Source organism: Nerophis ophidion, linkage group LG16, assembly GCF_033978795.1.
Source record: "Nerophis ophidion isolate RoL-2023_Sa linkage group LG16, RoL_Noph_v1.0, whole genome shotgun sequence".
Classification (NCBI taxonomy): domain Eukaryota; kingdom Metazoa; phylum Chordata; class Actinopteri; order Syngnathiformes; family Syngnathidae; genus Nerophis; species Nerophis ophidion.
Genome location: NC_084626.1, coordinates 51,111,784 through 51,130,886, shown reverse-complemented (window position 1 = coordinate 51,130,886; position 19,103 = coordinate 51,111,784). Strand labels below are relative to the sequence as shown.

The 19,103-nt window shown below is 39.7% G+C and overlaps 1 protein-coding gene across 4 annotated transcripts in view; it reads right to left on the bottom strand.

The window, feature by feature from the left end:
* Window positions 1-11,452, bottom strand: part of mettl1 (methyltransferase 1, tRNA methylguanosine) — a 52,832-nt gene extending 41,380 nt beyond the window's left edge. For 3 of the 4 annotated variants that reach the window (XM_061875454.1, XM_061875453.1, XM_061875455.1), the window contains exons 1-3: window positions 11,177-11,452; window positions 8,413-8,546; window positions 6,420-6,604 (exon numbers count right to left, since the gene is read on the bottom strand). In XM_061875454.1, coding sequence (XP_061731438.1) covers window positions 6,420-6,604; window positions 8,413-8,546; window positions 11,177-11,268 — 411 coding nt within the window. In that variant the 5' untranslated portion in view covers window positions 11,269-11,452. The remainder of the gene's footprint in view (window positions 1-6,419; window positions 6,605-8,412; window positions 8,547-11,176) is intronic. The other variant, XM_061875452.1, reaches the window with a different exon arrangement.
* Window positions 11,453-19,103: the final 7,651 nt, after the last annotated feature.

Below are 19,103 nucleotides of genomic sequence, written 5' to 3'. Positions count from 1 at the left end.
ATCATCACTCTTGATCACCCCCTGGGAGGTGAGGGGAGCAGTGAGCAGCAGCGGTGGTTAGAGCAGGGGTGTCAAACTCAAATACAGAGTGGGCCAAAATTAAAACTGAACAAAGCCGTGGGCCAAAGTTGAACAAATTAACCTTTCAATAGAGACCCAAACAAGTTTTGCATTGAATATTGAACAAGCAAGGCTTATATAACTTTATAGTGACATGCAAAATCAAGTTTTGTTGGTAGCGGGGGTGTATATTGTAGTGCTGCAAGGGGTTCTGGGTATTTGTTTTGTTGTGTTGATTTGTGTTACAGTGCGGATCCATCGATCCATTTCCTACCGCTTATTCCCTTTTGGGGTCGCGGGGGGCGGTGGCGCCTATCTCAGCTACAATCGGGCGGAAGGCGGGGTACACCCTGGACAAGTCGCCAGCTCATCGCAGGGCCAACACAGATAGACAGACAACATTCACACACTAGGGCCAATTTAGTGTTGCCAATCAACCTATCCCCAGGTGCATGTCTTTGGAAGTGGGAGGAAGCCGGAGTACCCGGAGGGAACCCACGCATTCACGGGGAGAACATGCAAACTCCACACAGAAAGATCCCGAGACTGGATTTGAACCCAGGACTGCAGGAACTTCGTATTGTGAGGCAGACGCACTAACCCCTCTTCCACCGTGAAGCCCTTAAAAAGATTAGTTACATTTAAAACAAAAAACCTCTCACATTGTCATTATAGGGTATTGTGTGTAGAATTTTGAGGACAAAATATGTTTTTCCCTATTTTGGAATAAGGCTGTCCATCCATCCATCCATTTTCTACCGCTTATTCCCTTTTGGGGTCGCGGGGAGCGCTGGCGCCTATCTCAGCTACAATCGGGCGGAAGGCGGGGTACACCCTGGACAAGTCGCCACCTCATTGCAGGGCCAACACAGATAGACAGACAACATTCACACTCACATTCACACACTAGGGACCATTTAGTGTTGCCAATCAACCTATCCCCAGGTGCATGTCTTTGGAAGTGGGAGGAAGCCGGAGTACCTGGAGGGAACCCACGCATTCACGGGGAGAACATGCAAACTCCACACAGAAAGATCCCGAGCCTGGATTTGAACCCAGGATTGCAGGAACTTCGTATTGTGAGGCAGACGCACTAACCCCTCTGCCACCGTGAAGCCCTTAAAAAGATTAGTTACATTTAAAACAAAAAACCTCTCACATTGTCATTATAGGGTATTGTGTGTAGAATTTTGAGGACAAAATATGTTTTTCCCTATTTTGGAATAAGGCTGTCCATCCATCCATCCATTTTCTACCGCTTATTCCCTTTTGGGGTCGCGGGGAGCGCTGGCGCCTATCTCAGCTACAATCGGGCGGAAGGCGGGGTACACCCTGGACAAGTCGCCACCTCATTGCAGGGCCAACACAGATAGACAGACAACATTCACACTCACATTCACACACTAGGGACCATTTAGTGTTGCCAATCAACCTATCCCCAGGTGCATGTCTTTGGAAGTGGGAGGAAGCCGGAGTACCTGGAGGGAACCCACGCATTCACGGGGAGAACATGCAAACTCCACACAGGAAGATCCCGAGCCTGGATTTGAACCCAGGATTGCAGGAACTTCGTATTGTGAGGCAGACGCACTAACCCCTCTGCCACCGTGAAGCCCTTAAAAAGATTAGTTACATTTAAAACAAAAAACCTCTCACATTGTCATTATAGGGTATTGTGTGTAGAATTTTGAGGACAAAATATGTTTTTCCCTATTTTGGAATAAGGCTGTCCATCCATCCATCCATTTTCTACCGCTTATTCCCTTTTGGGGCCGCGGGGGGCGCTGGCGCCTATCTCAGCTACAATCGGGCGGAAGGCGGGGTACACCCTGGACAAGTCGCCACCTCATCGCAGGGCCAACACAGATAGACAGACAACATTCACACACTAGGGACCATTTAGTGTTGCCAATCAACCTATCCCCAGGTGCATGTCTTTGGAAGTGGGAGGAAGCCGGAGTACCTGGAGGGAACCCACGCATTCACGGGGAGAACATGCAAACTCCACACAGAAAGATCCCGAGCCTGGATTTGAACCCAGGATTGCAGGAACTTCGTATTGTGAGGCAGACGCACTAACCCCTCTGCCACCGTGAAGCCCTTAAAAAGATTAGTTACATTTAAAACAAAAAACCTCTCACATTGTCATTATAGGGTATTGTGTGTAGAATTTTGAGGACAAAATATGTTTTTCCCTATTTTGGAATAAGGCTGTCCATCCATCCATCCATTTTCTACCGCTTATTCCCTTTTGGGGTCGCGGGGAGCGCTGGCGCCTATCTCAGCTACAATCGGGCGGAAGGCGGGGTACACCCTGGACAAGTCGCCACCTCATTGCAGGGCCAACACAGATAGACAGACAACATTCACACTCACATTCACACACTAGGGACCATTTAGTGTTGCCAATCAACCTATCCCCAGGTGCATGTCTTTGGAAGTGGGAGGAAGCCGGAGTACCTGGAGGGAACCCACGCATTCACGGGGAGAACATGCAAACTCCACACAGGAAGATCCCGAGCCTGGATTTGAACCCAGGATTGCAGGAACTTCGTATTGTGAGGCAGACGCACTAACCCCTCTGCCACCGTGAAGCCCTTAAAAAGATTAGTTACATTTAAAACAAAAAACCTCTCACATTGTCATTATAGGGTATTGTGTGTAGAATTTTGAGGACAAAATATGTTTTTCCCTATTTTGGAATAAGGCTGTCCATCCATCCATCCATTTTCTACCGCTTATTCCCTTTTGGGGCCGCGGGGGGCGCTGGCGCCTATCTCAGCTACAATCGGGCGGAAGGCGGGGTACACCCTGGACAAGTCGCCACCTCATCGCAGGGCCAACACAGATAGACAGACAACATTCACACACTAGGGCCAATTTAGTGTTGCCAATCAACCTATCCCCAGGTGCATGTCTTTGGAAGTGGGAGGAAGCCGGAGTACCCGGAGGGAACCCACGCATTCACGGGGAGAACATGCAAACTCCACACAGAAAGATCCCGAGCCTGGATTTGAACCCAGGACTGCAGGACCTTCGTATTGTGAGGCAGACGCACTATCCCCTCTGCCACCGTGAAGCCCTACAGTGCGGATGTTCTCCCGAAATGTGTTTGTCATTCTTGTTTGGTGTGGGTTCACAGTGTGGTGCATATTTGTAACAGTGTTAAAGTTGTTTATAGTCAGGCCTGGACTGTGGTTATTTTTCCTTCTTCGATGCAGACGAGAGTGGTTGTTTGTTTGACCACTAAATACAAAAATAAACGAACTAAGGGCGCTCACAAAAAGGTACAAAACTTGGCTACAAAAATACAAACAGGAAAACAAAACACCTGCTCGATGGCATGAAAGACGATAAACTATAAACTTAAACTTGCACTGTGGCAGAACTATGAACAACTAAAACAAAAACACTTAGTGTGACCGAAACAAGGGGAATGGATAGCAGGGTGCGCAGCAGGTAATCGTGAAGGCAAGCACATGCAAAAATCCCAGACTGATGGACAGAAAGTCAAATCCTTAAATAGTAGCAGTGGGAATGAGAAACAGGGACGGGGCGTGACTAGGATGGCAAGGTGAAAATCAATGGGTTGGCATGGAAACAAACAAAACCAGGAAATGCAAAACATGAAGCAAGAGTCCAAAAACAAAACAGGATCAAACATAAAACGAGATTAGCAGGCATGACATTTATAAGGCCACCCTCAGTGTGACCTGTATGACTGTTGACCAAGTATGCCTTGCATTCACTTGTGTGTGTAGAATACGCATATATTACGTGACTGGGCCGGCACGCTGATTTTATGGCGGAAAAGCGGACATGACAACAGGTTGTAGAGGACGCTAAAAGTAGTACCTTTAAGGCACGCCGCCGATATTGTTGTCCGAGTAGAAATCGGGAGAAATTCGGGAGAATGGTTGCCCCGGTAAGGTTTATTCAGGTGTACTGGAGAGGAGGCTACGCCGGATAGTCGAACCTTGGATTCAGGAGGAACAGTGTGGTTTTCGTCCCGGTCGTGGAACTGTGGACCAGTTCTATACTCTGGGCAGGGTTCTTGAGGGTGCATGGGAGTTTGCCCAACCAGTCTACATGTGCTTTGTGGACCTGGAGAAGGCATTGGACCGTGTCCCTCGGGAAGTCCTGTGGGGAGTGTTCAGAGAGTATGGAGTAACGGACTTTCTGATTGTGGCGGTCCACTCCCTGTATGATCAGTGTCAGAGCTTGGTCCACATGGCCGGTGGTAAGTCGAACACATTTCCAGTGAGGGTTGGACTCCGCCAAGGCTGTCCTTTGTCACCCATTCTGTTCATAACTTTTATGGACAGAATTTCTAGGCGCAGTCAAGGCGTTGAGGGGTTCCGGTTTGGTGACCGCAGGATTAGGTCTCTGCTTTTTGCAGATGATGTGGTCCTGATGGCTTCATCTGACCGGGATCTTCAGCTCTCACTGGATCGGTTCGCAGCCGAGTGTGAAGCGACCGGAATGAGAATCAGCACCTCCAAGTCCGAGTCCATGGTTCTCGCCCGGAAAAGGGTGGAATGCCATCTCCGGGTTGGGGAGGAGACCCTGCCCTAAGTGGAGGAGTTCAAGTACCTAGGAGTCTTGTTCACGAGTGAGGGAAGAGTGGATGGTGAGATCAACAGGCGGATCGGTGCGACGTCTTCAGTAATGCAGACGTTGTACCGATCCGTTGTGGTGAAGAAGGAGCTGAGCTGGAAGGCAAAGCTCTCAATTTACCGGTCGATCTACGTTCCCATCCTCACCTATGGTCGTGAGCTTTGGGTCATGACCGAAAGGATAAGATCACGGGTACAAGCGGCCCAAATGAGCTGGGCTCTCCCTTAGAGATAGGGTGAGAAGCTCTGCCATCCGGGAGGAACTCAAAGTAAAGCCGCTGCTCCTCCACATGGAGAGGAGCCAGATGAGGTGGTTCGGGCATCTGGTCAGGATGCCACCCGAACGCCTCCCTAGGGAGGTGTTTAGGGCACGTCCAACCGGTAGGAGGCCACGGGGAAGACCCAGGACACGTTGGGAAGACTATGTCTCCCGGCTGGCCTGGGAACGCCTCGGGATCCCCCGAGAAGAGCTAGACGAAGTGGCTGGGGAGAGGGAAGTCTGGGTTTCCCTGCTTAGGTTGTTGCCCCCGCGACCCGACCTCGGATAAGCGGAAGAAGATGGATGGATGGGTTGCCCCGGTAGATTTTCGGGGGTGGGGCACTGAAATTCGGGAGTCTCCTGGGAAAATCGTGAGGGTAGGCAAGTATTAGAATTAGCGGTGAATAATACCAGCGGGCCAGCTCTAATGTTAATTTAATATTGTCTCAAGGGCCAAAATAAATTACATGGGCCAGAGTTTGACACCCATGGGTTAGAGTGTCCGCCCTGAGATGGGTAGGTTGCGAGTTCAAACCCCGAGTCATACCAAAGACTATAAAAATGTGACCCATTGCCTCCCTGCTTGACACTCAGCATCAAGGGATGGAATTGGGGGTTAAATCGCCAGAATGATTCCTGAGTGTGGCCACCGCTGCTGCTCACTGCTCCCCTCACCTCCCAGGGTGTGGAACAAGGGTGATGGATGCTGATCCGCCTCCGCTTGGGATGGTTTCCTGTGGACTGGACTCTCGCTGCTGTCTTGGATCCGCTTTGAACTGAACTCTCGCTGCTGTCTTGGAGCCACTATGGATTGAACTTTCACAGTATCATGTTAGACCCGCTCGACATCCATTGCTTTCGGTCCCCTAGAGGGGGGGGGGGTTGCCCACATCTGAGGTCCTCTCCAAGGTTTCTCATAGTCAGCATTGTCACTGGCGTCCCACTGGATGTGAATTCTCCCTGCCCACTGGGTGTGAGTTTTCCTTGCCCTTTTGTGGGTTCTTCCGAGGATGTTGTAGTCGTAATGATTTGTGCAGCCCTTTGAGACATTTGTGATTTGGGGCTATATAAATAAACATTGATTGATTGATTGATCAAATGCAGAGAGTCATTTCCCACACCTAAAGTGTGTGTGAATACTTTAGTGTACTTGAACTTGAATTATTCCTTATTTCCAGGCCGTGACACCCGCGCTCTACAACTAGTGAAGTGTGAAGTGAATTATATTTATATAGCGCTTTTCTCTAGTGACTCAAAGCGCTTTACATAGTGAAACCCAATATCCAAGTTACATTTAAACCAGTGTGGGTGGCACTGGGAGCAGGTGGGTAAAGTGTCTTGCTCAAGGACACAACGGCATTGACTAGGATGGCGGAAGCGGGAATCGAACCTGCAACCCTCAAGTTGCTGGCACGGCCACTCTACCAACCGAGCTAAACCGCCCCAAGTGGTGGGAACTAGAAGTCGTCCCTACAAAATCCTACCTGTCCTTTAAAGAAGAAGTTGGGAAGATACTTCATGGCGTTGCTGCGGATGCAGGCGATGTTCTGGTAGCTTCCTGGCGAGGACTGACGCAAGGCTGTGATCCGATCCCGGACATAGTCGGACACTTTCACTCGGATCTCCATGCCCAGCATGAGCTTGTCTGGGAAAAGTGGAGATAGCTCCACTGAGAGAAGACACGTGAGAAACAAGACTAAAGAGCAACAGGTCGACATAGGGCTGGCCGATATATGGAATATACTCGCTATATCGCGGGTTTGTCCATCGTCTGGCGGTGGTTTGGCCTCAAGCGGGAAGATGTCGAACAGACAACCGTAATATGTCAAGTATGCGGCAAAAAGGGTTGGAATTGAGTTTTGTTTTGAGATGTCATTTAGTGAAATCCTGCACAAAAGTGCACTTTATTTGTTTTTAACTATTTTAGTTGCGTTCTGTACAAAAAGTGCACTTTAATTGAGTGTTGTTTTGATATGTCATCTTAGTGACATCATGCACAAAAGTGCACTTTACTTGTACTGAACTATTTTAGAGGCGTTCTATACAAAAAGTGCACTTTAATTTAGTGTTGTTTTGATATGTCATCTTAGTGACATCATGCACAAAAGTGCACTTTATTTGTTTATAACTATTTTAGTGGCGTTCTGTACAAAAAGTGCACTTTAATTTAGTGTTGTTTTGATATGTCATCTTAGTGACATCATGCACAAAAGTGCACTTTATTTGTTTTAAACTATTTTAGTGGCGTTCTGTACAAAAAGTGCACTTTATTTGTTTTAAACTATTTTAGTGGCGTTCTGTACAAAAAGTGCACTTTAATTGAGTGTTGTTTTGATATGTCATCTTAGTGACATCATGCACAAAAGTGCACTTTACTTGTATTGAACTATTTTAGAGGCGTTCTATACAAAAAGTGCACTTTAATTTAGTGTTGTTTTGATATGTCATCTTAGTGACATCATGCACAAAAGTGCACTTTATTTGTTTTAAACTATTTTAGTGGCGTTCTGTACAAAAAGTGCACTTTAATTGAGTGTTGTTTTGATATGTCATCTTAGTGACATCATGCACAAAAGTGCACTTTATTTGTTTTAAACTATTTTAGTGGCGTTCTGTACAAAAAGTGCACTTTAATTTAGTGTTGTTTTGATATGTCATCTTAGTGACATCATGCACAAAAGTGCACTTTATTTGTTTTAAACTATTTTAGTGGCGTTCTGTACAAAAAGTGCACTTTATTTGTTTATAACTATTTTAGTGGCGTTCTGTACAAAAAGTGCACTTTAATTTAGTGTTGTTTTGATATGTCATCTTAGTGACATCATGCACAAAAGTGCACTTTATTTGTTTTAAACTATTTTAGTGGCGTTCTGTACAAAAAGTGCACTTTATTCGCTTTAAACTATTTTAGAGCCATTCTATTTACAAAAAGTGCACTTTAATTTAGTGTTGTTTTGAAATGTCATCTTAGTGACATCATGCACAAAAGTGCACTTTATTTGTTTTAAACTATTTTAGTGGTGTTCTGTACAAAAAGTGCACTTTATTCGTTTTAAACTATTTTAGAGGCATTCTGTACAAAACGTGCACTTTAATTGAGTGTTGTTTTGATATGTCATCTTAGTGACATCATGCACAAAAGTGCACTAATAGGTTGCACTTTCTGTTTTGGAAATGACATGAATGTTTGTGCCACTGCTTAATAACTTTAATAAATACACTTTTAGTTGTAGTTTCCCTCTCTGCATGAAAGTTTAAAAGTAGCATATATGAATGCAGTATGAAGAAGAATGTTTGAATGTAGACACATAGAATCATCATACTGCTGTCATTATATGCATCAAGTGTTCATTCAAGGCTAAGGCAAAATATCCACATATATATGCTGTATCCTGACATGGCCTAAAAATATCCAGATATTAAAAAAAGGCAGTATCGCCCAGCCCTAGGTGGACATGTTAATAATGATAAAAGTACCTAAAAGTCCGCCATATCCACAGCCGATGTCCGCAAACTCAACGTGGGAGCATTTGTCCTCAGCAGGTCCAGCAGGTCTGGGAAAGAAGTGAGGATACAGCGTGGCCCAGTCCATCTCTTCTGGACTCACGGGACTGGGAATAAGTGTGAGGCATGGTCAATAAATAAAGATAATACGTTTGAGGCATGTTCAATAAATAAAGATAATAATAATAAATAAAGACAATAAGTGTGAGGCATGTTCAATAATAAATAAAGATAATAATAATAAATAAAGATAAGTGTGAGGCATGTTCAATAATAAATAAAGATAATACGTTTGAGGCATGTTCAATAAATAAAGATAATAATAATAAATAAAGATAAGTGTGAGGCATGTTCAATAATAAATAAAGATAATACGTTTGAGGCATGTTCAATAAATAAAGATAATAATAATAAAGATAATAAGTGTGAGGCATGTTCAATAATAAATAAAGATAATAAGTTGGAGGCATGTTCAATAATAAATAAAGATAATACGTTTGAGGCATGTTCAATAAATAAAGATAATAATAATAAATAAAGACAATAAGTGTGAGGCATGTTCAATAATAAATAAAGATAAGTTTGAGGCATGTTCAATAAATAAATATAATAATAATAAATAAAGATAATAAGTGTGAGGCATGTTCAATAATAAATAAAGATAAGTTTGAGGCATGTTCAAGGAATAAATATAATAATAATAAATAAAGATAATAAGTGTGAGGCATGTTCAATAAATAAAGATAATAATAATAAATAAAGATAAGTGTGAGGCATGTTCAATAATAAATAAAGATAATACGTTTGAGGCATGTTCAATAAATAAAGATAATAATAATAAATAAAGATAATAAGTGTGAGGCATGTTCAATAATAAATAAAGATAATAATAATAAATAAAGATAAGTGTGAGGCATGTTCAATAATAAATAAAGATAATAATAATAAATAAAGATAAGTGTGAGGCATGTTCAATAATAAATAAAGATAATAAGTTTGAGGCATGGTCAATAAATAAAGATAATAATAATAAATAAAGACAATAAGTGTGAGGCATGTTCAATAAATAAATGAATAAAGATAATAAGTGTGAGGCATGTTCAATAATAAATGAATAAAGATGATAAGTGTGAGGAATGTTCAATAATAAATGAATAAAGATAATAAGTGTGAGGCATGTTCAATAATAAAGATAATAATAATAAATAAAGATAATAAGTGTGAGGCATGTTCAATAATAAATAAAGATAATAAGTGTGAGGCATGTTCAATAATAAATAAAGATAATAAGTTTGAGGCATGGTCAATAAATAAAGATAATAATAATAAATAAAGACAATAAGTGTGAGGCATGTTCAATAATAAATAAAGATAATAAGTTTGAGGCATGTTCAATAAATAAAGATAATAATAATAAATAAAGATAAGTGTGAGGCATGTTCAATAAGAAATAAAGATAATAAGTGTGAGGCATGTTCAATAAATAAAGATAATAATAATAATAAAGATAAGTGTGAGGCATGTTCAATAATAAATAAAGATAAGTTTGAGGCATGTTCAATGAATAAATATAATAATAATAAATAAAGATAATAAGTGTGAGGCATGTTCAATAATAAATAAAGGTAATACGTTCGAGGCATGTTCAATAAATAAAGATAATAATAATAAATAAAGATAATAAGTGTGAGGCATGTTCAATAATAAATAAAGATAAGTTTGAGGCATGTTCAATAAATAAATATAATAATAATAAATAAAGATAATAAGTGTGAGGCATGTTCAATAATAAATAAAGATAATATGTTTGAGGCATGTTCAATAAATAAAGATAATAATAATAAATAAAGATAATAATAATAAATAAAGACAATAAGTGTGAGGCATGCTCAATAATAAATAAAGATAATAAGTTTGAGGCATGTTCAATAAATAAAGATAATAATAATAAATAAAGATAAGTGTGAGGCATGTTCAATAAATAAATATAATAATAATAAATAAAGATAATAAGTGTGAGACATGTTCAATAATAAATAAAGATAATACGTTTGAGGCATGTTCAATAAATAAAGATAATAATAATAAATAAAGATAATAAGTGTGAGGCATGTTCAATAAATAAAGATAATAATAATAAATAAAGATAATAAGTGTGAGGCATGTTCAATAATAAATAAAGATATTATGTTTGAGGCATGTTCAATAAATAAAGATAATAATAATTAATAAAGATACTAAATGTGAGACATGTTCAATAAAGATAATAATAATAAATAAAGATAGTAAGTGTGAGGCATGTTCAATAATAAATGAATAAAGATAATAAGTGTGAGGCATGTTCAATAATAAAGATAATAATAAGTAAAGATAATAAATGTAAGGCATGTTTAATGATAAATAAAGATAATAATTATAAAGATAACAAGTGTGAGGCATGTTCAATAAATAAAGATAATAATAATAATAATAAAGATAAGTGTGAGGCATGTTCAATAACAAATAAAGTGAATAATTATGAATAAAGTTAATAAATGTGAGGCATATTCAATAAAAAAAAAGATAAATAAATAAAATAAATGTGAGGCATGTTCAATAAATAAAGATAAGCGTTAGTCACCTTCAAAAAATAAAGTTAATTATAATAAAGATAATGTGAGGCACGTTCAATATTAAATAAAGATAATAATAAATATAATAATAATGAAGATAAATAAAATAAGGTAGTAAAACTCACTATTGGAAGGTGTGGTGCGCCATGGGGTTAGAATGTGCTCGCTGTCTGTAGTAACGCTTCTGAGGCATCCAGACACTCATGTCGGCCTCCATTGCCTCTCTTTCTCAAAATAACCTCACTTTGGACATAAACTCATTCAAATAATGTCACTTTGGACATAAACTAGTTCAAATAACGTCACTTTTGAAAGAAACTCCCGCCAGCTCTTCACGTCCGCGCCAGCATGTTTACCACAACTTCCGGGTCGCGGGGTTTAAACGTCATCGCTCAGCGCCAGCCGGCTTTTAAGTTCCAAACCAGCAAATTAGACTTTTGCAACCTCATGAAGTTTTATATTCAGAAATGGCAAAGCTACCTGTTTTTTTTTTTTTTGCCTTTAAAACACAATTACAACTCTGCATTAAAACACTCTCTACCGCTAACAACCTGTGAAAACTATGATGCTGTGTTCCACATTTTTATTTTTATTTTTTACTGTACTTGTGTGGCTTTGCACTATGTTTATATATATGTGTGTGTGTGTGTGTGTGTGTGTGTGTGTGTGTGTGTGTGTGTAACCAATTTTTTTTGCCTCTTTGTGATGTTATACAGTATATGCCTTGAGCTCTTATTTTGAAACTCCGCTCCACTCCAACATGACATCGTTTCTGTTCTTTTCGCCTTCAAAATAAGAGCTCAAGGCATATACCATTTAACAGGAACTTGACATCACTAAGAGGCAAAACCATAAAAAAAGGTAACATAATGAATGTAACCGAGGGTTTTTATAAGTCACTTATACTGTATCACACTATGAAATAACAAACACGGAGGCTCTAGTTTTACACGAGGACCACGATATTTCGTCTCTTTTTGAAACTCCGCTCCACTCCAACATGACATCATTTCCGTTCTGTTTGCCTTCAAAATAAGAGCTCAAGCTATATACTGTATAACAGGAAGTTAACGTCACAAAGAGGAAACACCATAAAAATAGGTTACATATACATATACATATATATATATATATAATTTATTTTTGCATTTTTTTATTTACTTTTGTAACCGAGGGTTTATATATGTCGTCTATACTGTATAAAACCGCAAAATAACAAACACGGAAGGCTTCAGTTTTACACGAGGACTACTTTTATTTCGTTTGTTTAAAAAAAAAAAAAACTCCGCTCCACCACAACGTGTCACCACTTCCGCTCTTATCGCCTTCAAAATAAGAGCTTAAGGCATATACCGTATAACGGTTTATAACAGGAATTTAACGTCACAAAAGAGGCAAGTCCATACAAATAGTTTACACTTTTATTGAGATTACAACACCCTGGCGCTGTTTTGTACTTACTTTGATTGTTATTATTTCTCCATTGTTAGTAAATGTTGCCGTTTATAAATAAAGGACATCTGTGTTGCTGAATTTTTTGCAATTTGTTCAATTAATAATGGAGACATCAAAGAAGAATGCTGTTGGTGGAAAGCGGTGGATTGCAGCTGCCTTTAGCTACTGAAACACTGCCGGTGTTTCTTTGTTTGTTGTGAAGCTTTAACACGGAGCGGTCAAGCGAACATGTTTCTCACATCAACTAACACGTTTTTGGATGGGAAAATTTTGATATCAAGTCGGCTCTTACCGGAGACTTCAGGGGATTATGGGACGTCCTCCTGCAGCTCAAAAAGGCAGCGGTACTCTTGGCTCCTCCATTGGCTTCTCTGAGAGACTCTGGTGTTCACCGCAGCCATCCGACTTTCACGTATGATTTTACAATCTCACTAAAACACTATTGGAACAATAAGCAGATAAGGGATCTTCCAGAATTATCCTAGTAAATGTGTCTAGATACATCTGAATCGCTCCCACTGCTATATCGGGCGGCATAGCTCGGTTGGTAATTCGGCCGTGCCAGCAACTTGAGGGTTGCAGGTTTGACTCCCGCTTCCGCCATCCTTGTCACTGCCGTTGTGTCCTTGGGCAAGACACTTTACCCACTTGCTCCCAGTGCCACCCACACTGGTTTAAATGTAACTTAGATATTGGGTTTCACTATGTAAAGTGCTTTGAGTCACTAGAGAAAAGCGCTATATAAATATAATTCACTTCACTTCACTGCCGCCTGGAGCCTTCGCCTTTTCTTTTTTTTTTTTGTGCTTCACTCTAACTTTCCTCATCCACAAATCTTTCATCTTTGCTCAAATTAATGGGGAAATCGTTGCTTTCTTGGTCTGAATTGCTTTTGTAGCTCGTGGCCATGATTATAAACAATGTGAGGATGTGAATAATGTGGCAGGCAACAAAATAATGTGGCGAATCACATAAAATGACCTTGTAGGCCACATAAATAATGTGGCATGTGGCAGGTAACAAAATGTGGTGAATCACATAAAATGACCTAGTAGGCCACATAAATAATGTGGCATGTGGAAGGTAACAAAATGTGGCGAATCACATAAAATCACTTGTCAGGCCAATAAAAATAAAGTGGCGGGCAACAAAATAGAGTGGCCAATCACATAAAATGAGCTGGCAGGCCACATAAAAATATAACAGCAGGCAACAAAATAGTGTGGCCAACCAATCACATTGAATGAACTGGCAGGCAACAAAATAATGTGACGAATAACATAAAATCACTTGGCAGGCCACTTAAAAATAATGTGGCAGGAAACAAAATAGTGTGGCCAATCACATCAAATGATCTGGCAGGCCACAAAATATCGCGGCAGGCGACAAAATAGTGTGGCCAACCAATCACATTGAATGACCTAGCAGGCAACAATATAATGTGGCGAATCACATAAAATTACCTGATAGGCCACATAAATAATGTGGCGAATCACAAAAAATCACTTGGCAGGCCACGTAAAAATAATGTGGCAAGCAACAAAATAATTTGGCGAATCACATAAAATCACTTGGCAGGCCACGTAAAAATAATGTGGCAGGAAACAAAATAGTGTGGCCAATCACATCTAATGATCTGGCAGGCCACAAAAAATATCGCGTTAGGCGACAAAATAGTGTTTGGAATCACATAAGATGACTTGGTAGGCCACGCAAATAATGTGGCAGGCAATAAAATAATGTGGCAAATCACATAAAATCACTTGGCAGGTTATGTAAAAAATAAACTGGCAGGGAACCAAATAGTGTGGCCAATCACATAAAATGACCTGGCAGGCCACGGAAAAATATATATCGGCAGGCAACAAAATAGTGTGGCCAACCAATCACATTGAAAGACCTGGCAGGCAACAAAATAATGTGGTGAATCCCATGAGATGCCTTGGCAGGCCACATAAATAATGTGGCAGGCAACAAAATGTGTGGAATCACATGAGATGACTTGGTAGGCCACATAAATAATGTGGCAGGCAACAAAATGTGTGGAATCACATAAGATGACTTGGTAGGCCATGTAAATGTGGCAGGCAACAAAATAATGTGGCAAATCACATAAAATGACTTGCATAATGTGACGGCAACAAAATAATGTGGAGAATCACAGAAGACATAGGTCACATAAATAATGTGGTAGGCAACAAAATAATGTGGCGAATCACATAGGATATAGGTCACATAAATAATGTGGTAGGCAACAAAATAATGTGGCGAATCACATAAAATGACTTGGTAGGCCACGCAAATAATGTGGTAGGCAACAAAATAATGTGGCGAATCACATAAAATGACTTGGTAGGCCACATAAATAATGTGGTAGGCAACAAAATAATGTGGCGAATCACATAAAATTACTTGGTAGGCCACATAAATAATGTGGTAGGCAACAAAATAACGTGGAGAATCACATAAGATATAGGTCACATAAATAATGTGGTAGGCAACAAAATAATGTGGCGAATCACATAAAATTACTTGGTAGGCCACGCAAATAATGTGGCAGGCAACAAAATAATGTGGAGAATCACATAAGATATAGGTCACATAAATAATGTGGTAGGCAACAAAATAATGTGGAGAATCACATAAGATATAGGTCACATAAATAATGTGGTAGGCAACAAAATAATGTGGAGAATCGCATAAGATATAGGTCACATAAATAATGCGGTAGGCAACAAAATAATGTGGAGAATCACATAAGATATAGGTCACATAAATAATGTGGTAGGCAACAAAATAATGTGGAGAATCACATAAGATATAGGTCACATAAATAATGTGGTAGGCAACAAAATAATGTGGAGAATCACATAAAATTACTTGGTAGGCCACGCAAATAATGTGGCAGGCAACAAAATAATGTGGAGAATCACATAAGATATAGGTCACATAAATAATGTGGTAGGCAACAAAATAATGTGGAGAATCACATAAGATATAGGTCACATAAATAATGTGGTAGGCAACAAAATAATGTGGAGAATCGCATAAGATATAGGTCACATAAATAATGTGGTAGGCAACAAAATAAAGTGGAGAATCACATAGGATATAGGTCACATAAATAATGTGGTAGGCAACAAAATAATGTGGAGAATCACATAAAATGACTTGGTAGGCCACATAAATAATGTGGTAGGCAACAAAATAACGTGGAGAATCACATAAGATATAGGTCACATAAATAATGTGGTAGGCAACAAAATAATGTGGCGAATCACATAAAATTACTTGGTAGGCCACGCAAATAATGTGGCAGGCAACAAAATAATGTGGAGAATCACATAAGATATAGGTCACATAAATAATGTGGTAGGCAACAAAATAATGTGGCGAATCACATAAAATTACTTGGTAGGCCACGCAAATAATGTGGCAGGCAACAAAATAATGTGGAGAATCACATAAGATATAGGTCACATAAATAATGTGGTAGGCAACAAAATAATGTGGAGAATCACATAAGATATAGGTCACATAAATAATGTGGTAGGCAACAAAATAATGTGGAGAATCGCATAAGATATAGGTCACATAAATAATGCGGTAGGCAACAAAATAATGTGGGGAATCACATAAGATATAGGTCACATAAATAATGTGGTAGGCAACAAAATAATGTGGAGAATCACATAAGATATAGGTCACATAAATAATGTGGTAGGCAACAAAATAATGTGGAGAATCACATAAAATTACTTGGTAGGCCACGCAAATAATGTGGCAGGCAACAAAATAATGTGGAGAATCACATAAGATATAGGTCACATAAATAATGTGGTAGGCAACAAAATAATGTGGAGAATCACATAAGATATAGGTCACATAAATAATGTGGTAGGCAACAAAATAATGTGGAGAATCGCATAAGATATAGGTCACATAAATAATGTGGTAGGCAACAAAATAAAGTGGAGAATCACATAGGATATAGGTCACATAAATAATGTGGTAGGCAACAAAATAATGTGGAGAATCACATAAAATGACTAGGTAGGCCACATAAATAATGTGGCCAGCAACAAAATAAAGTGGCAAATCACATTAAATGACCTGGCAGGCCACATAAAAATAATGTGACAGGCAACAAACTAATGTGGTGAATCCCATAAAATGAGCTGGTAGGCCACATAAAAAAGAACCAAACAATAGCCTCCAATAAAGAGCATTAATAACACACACCTTGCTTAAGTACTTTTATTCTGCTTCAAAGTCAAACAGGAACATCATTAGACACAATGTGTCATTAGGACTAAACTATCAGTGATGTGAGATGACTAGGTGCACTAACACAACACAGGTGAGTAGTACAGGTTACAACACAGGTGAGTAGTACAAGTTACAACACAACACAGGTGAGTAGTACAAGTTACAACACAGGTGAGTAGTACAAGTTACAACACAGGTGAGTAGTACAGGTTACAACAGAGGTGAGTAGTACAGGTTACAACACAGGTGAGTAGTGTTACGTTTGACCCGGTCTTCTGCCGGTCCCCTCCCAGGTTGGTTCGATGACACATAAGCTGGTTATAAATGAATCCCTGACAATGAGTGTGATACATGATTATTTATTCCAGAGCTTTGGGAGACCAATCTAGATATAACCTTTCAGTCGCATTGCCCAAATTGATCTAAACATCTTACGGAAGCGCTGTCTTTTTTACTACGTTGCTCGCCCCCCACCCTCCAGAACAAATAGACAAGCCTATTGCTCCTCCTCAGCTGGGCATAGGATGAGATAAGTAGAAGGAGTTTTTCTACTCCCTACATTCCTAAAGCTCCAAGGTTAACACACAGTCTACTTGCAGACAAACACAAAGAGAACAAATGGAAGAACACTAGCTGTTTTAAAATATGACTATGAATATAAATAAATAACTCTAAAATATGTATGTATGTAGATATCTATCTGTCAGTAGTACAAGTTACAGCACAACACAGGTGAGTAGTACAAGTTACAACACAAGATAGGTGAATAGTACAAGTTACAACACAGGTGAGCAGTACAAGTTACAACACAACACAGGTGAGTAGTACAAGTTACAACTCAACACAGGTGAGTAGTACAAGTTACAACTCAACACAGGTGAGTAGTACAAGTTACAACTCAACACAGGTGAGTAGTACAAGTTACAACACAACACAGGTAAATAGTACAAGTTACAACACAACACAGGTGAGTAGTACAAGTTACAACACAACACAGGTGAGTAGTACAAGTTACAACTCAACACAGGTGAGCAGTACAAGTTACAACACAACACAGGTGAGCAGTACAAGTTACAACACAACACAGGTGAGCAGTACAAGTTACAACACAACACAGGTGAGCAGTACAAGTTACAACACAACACAGGTGAGTAGTACAAGTTACAACACAGGTGAGCGGTACAAGTTACAACACAACACAGGTGAGCAGTACAAGTTACAACACAACACAGGTGAGCAGTACAAGTTCCAACACAACACAGGTGAGCAGTACAAGTTCCAACACAACACAGGTGAGTAGTACAGGTTCCAACACAACACAGGTGAGTAGTACAAGTTACAACACAACACAGGTGAGTAGTACAAGTTACAACAACACAGGTGAGTAGTACAAGTTACAACTCAACACAGGTGAGTAGTACAAGTTACAACTCAACACAGGTGAGTAGTACAAGTTACAACTCAACACAGGTGAGTAGTACAAGTTACAACTCAACACAGGTGAGTAGTACAAGTTACAACTCAACACAGGTGAGTAGTACAAGTTACAACTCAACACAGGTGAGTAGTACAAGTTACAACTCAACACAGGTGAGTAGTACAAGTTACAACTCAACACAGGTGAGTAGTACAAGTTACAACACAGGTGAGTAGTACAAGTTACAACACAACACAGGTGAGTAGTACAAGTTACAACACAACACAGGTGAGCAGTACAAGTTACAACACAACACAGGTGAGTAGTACAAGTTACAACTCAACACAGGTGAGTAGTACAAGTTAGTCCCAATGAGACGTTAGTAGGGACAGGTAGAGTTGAACAATGGTAGATTTTAGGTTAAGGCCATTAAAATACAACATTTAACATCACAACATGTCACAGCACAATATTGGTTACATCATCACTGGTCTGTTTTTCTTTTTTTTAAATAACTCAGGGTTTTTTGGTCTGTTTTACTCATTTTTTCTGTATTATTATTATCATGTCATTTTTGTTTAAACGTTTTCTTTGGCTAATGTGGACTGTTGGAAGAAGATGATGAAACATGACTTGTACTCAATTAAGGAAAATAGATTAGAGAGAGTGAAGAGCAGCTGGGAAAAGTCAATGAAGGTTCTTCTTGTTGGACGTCCACTTTACTGTTCTAGTACACATCACAACACACACACACGCACACACACACACGCACACACACACACACACACACACACACACACACACAGTGGTTTCGTGCATGACAACACACGCACGCACACACACACAGACAGGTGTTTGGTGCATGATGACAAACACACACACGTGTTTGAAGCATGATGACACGCACACAC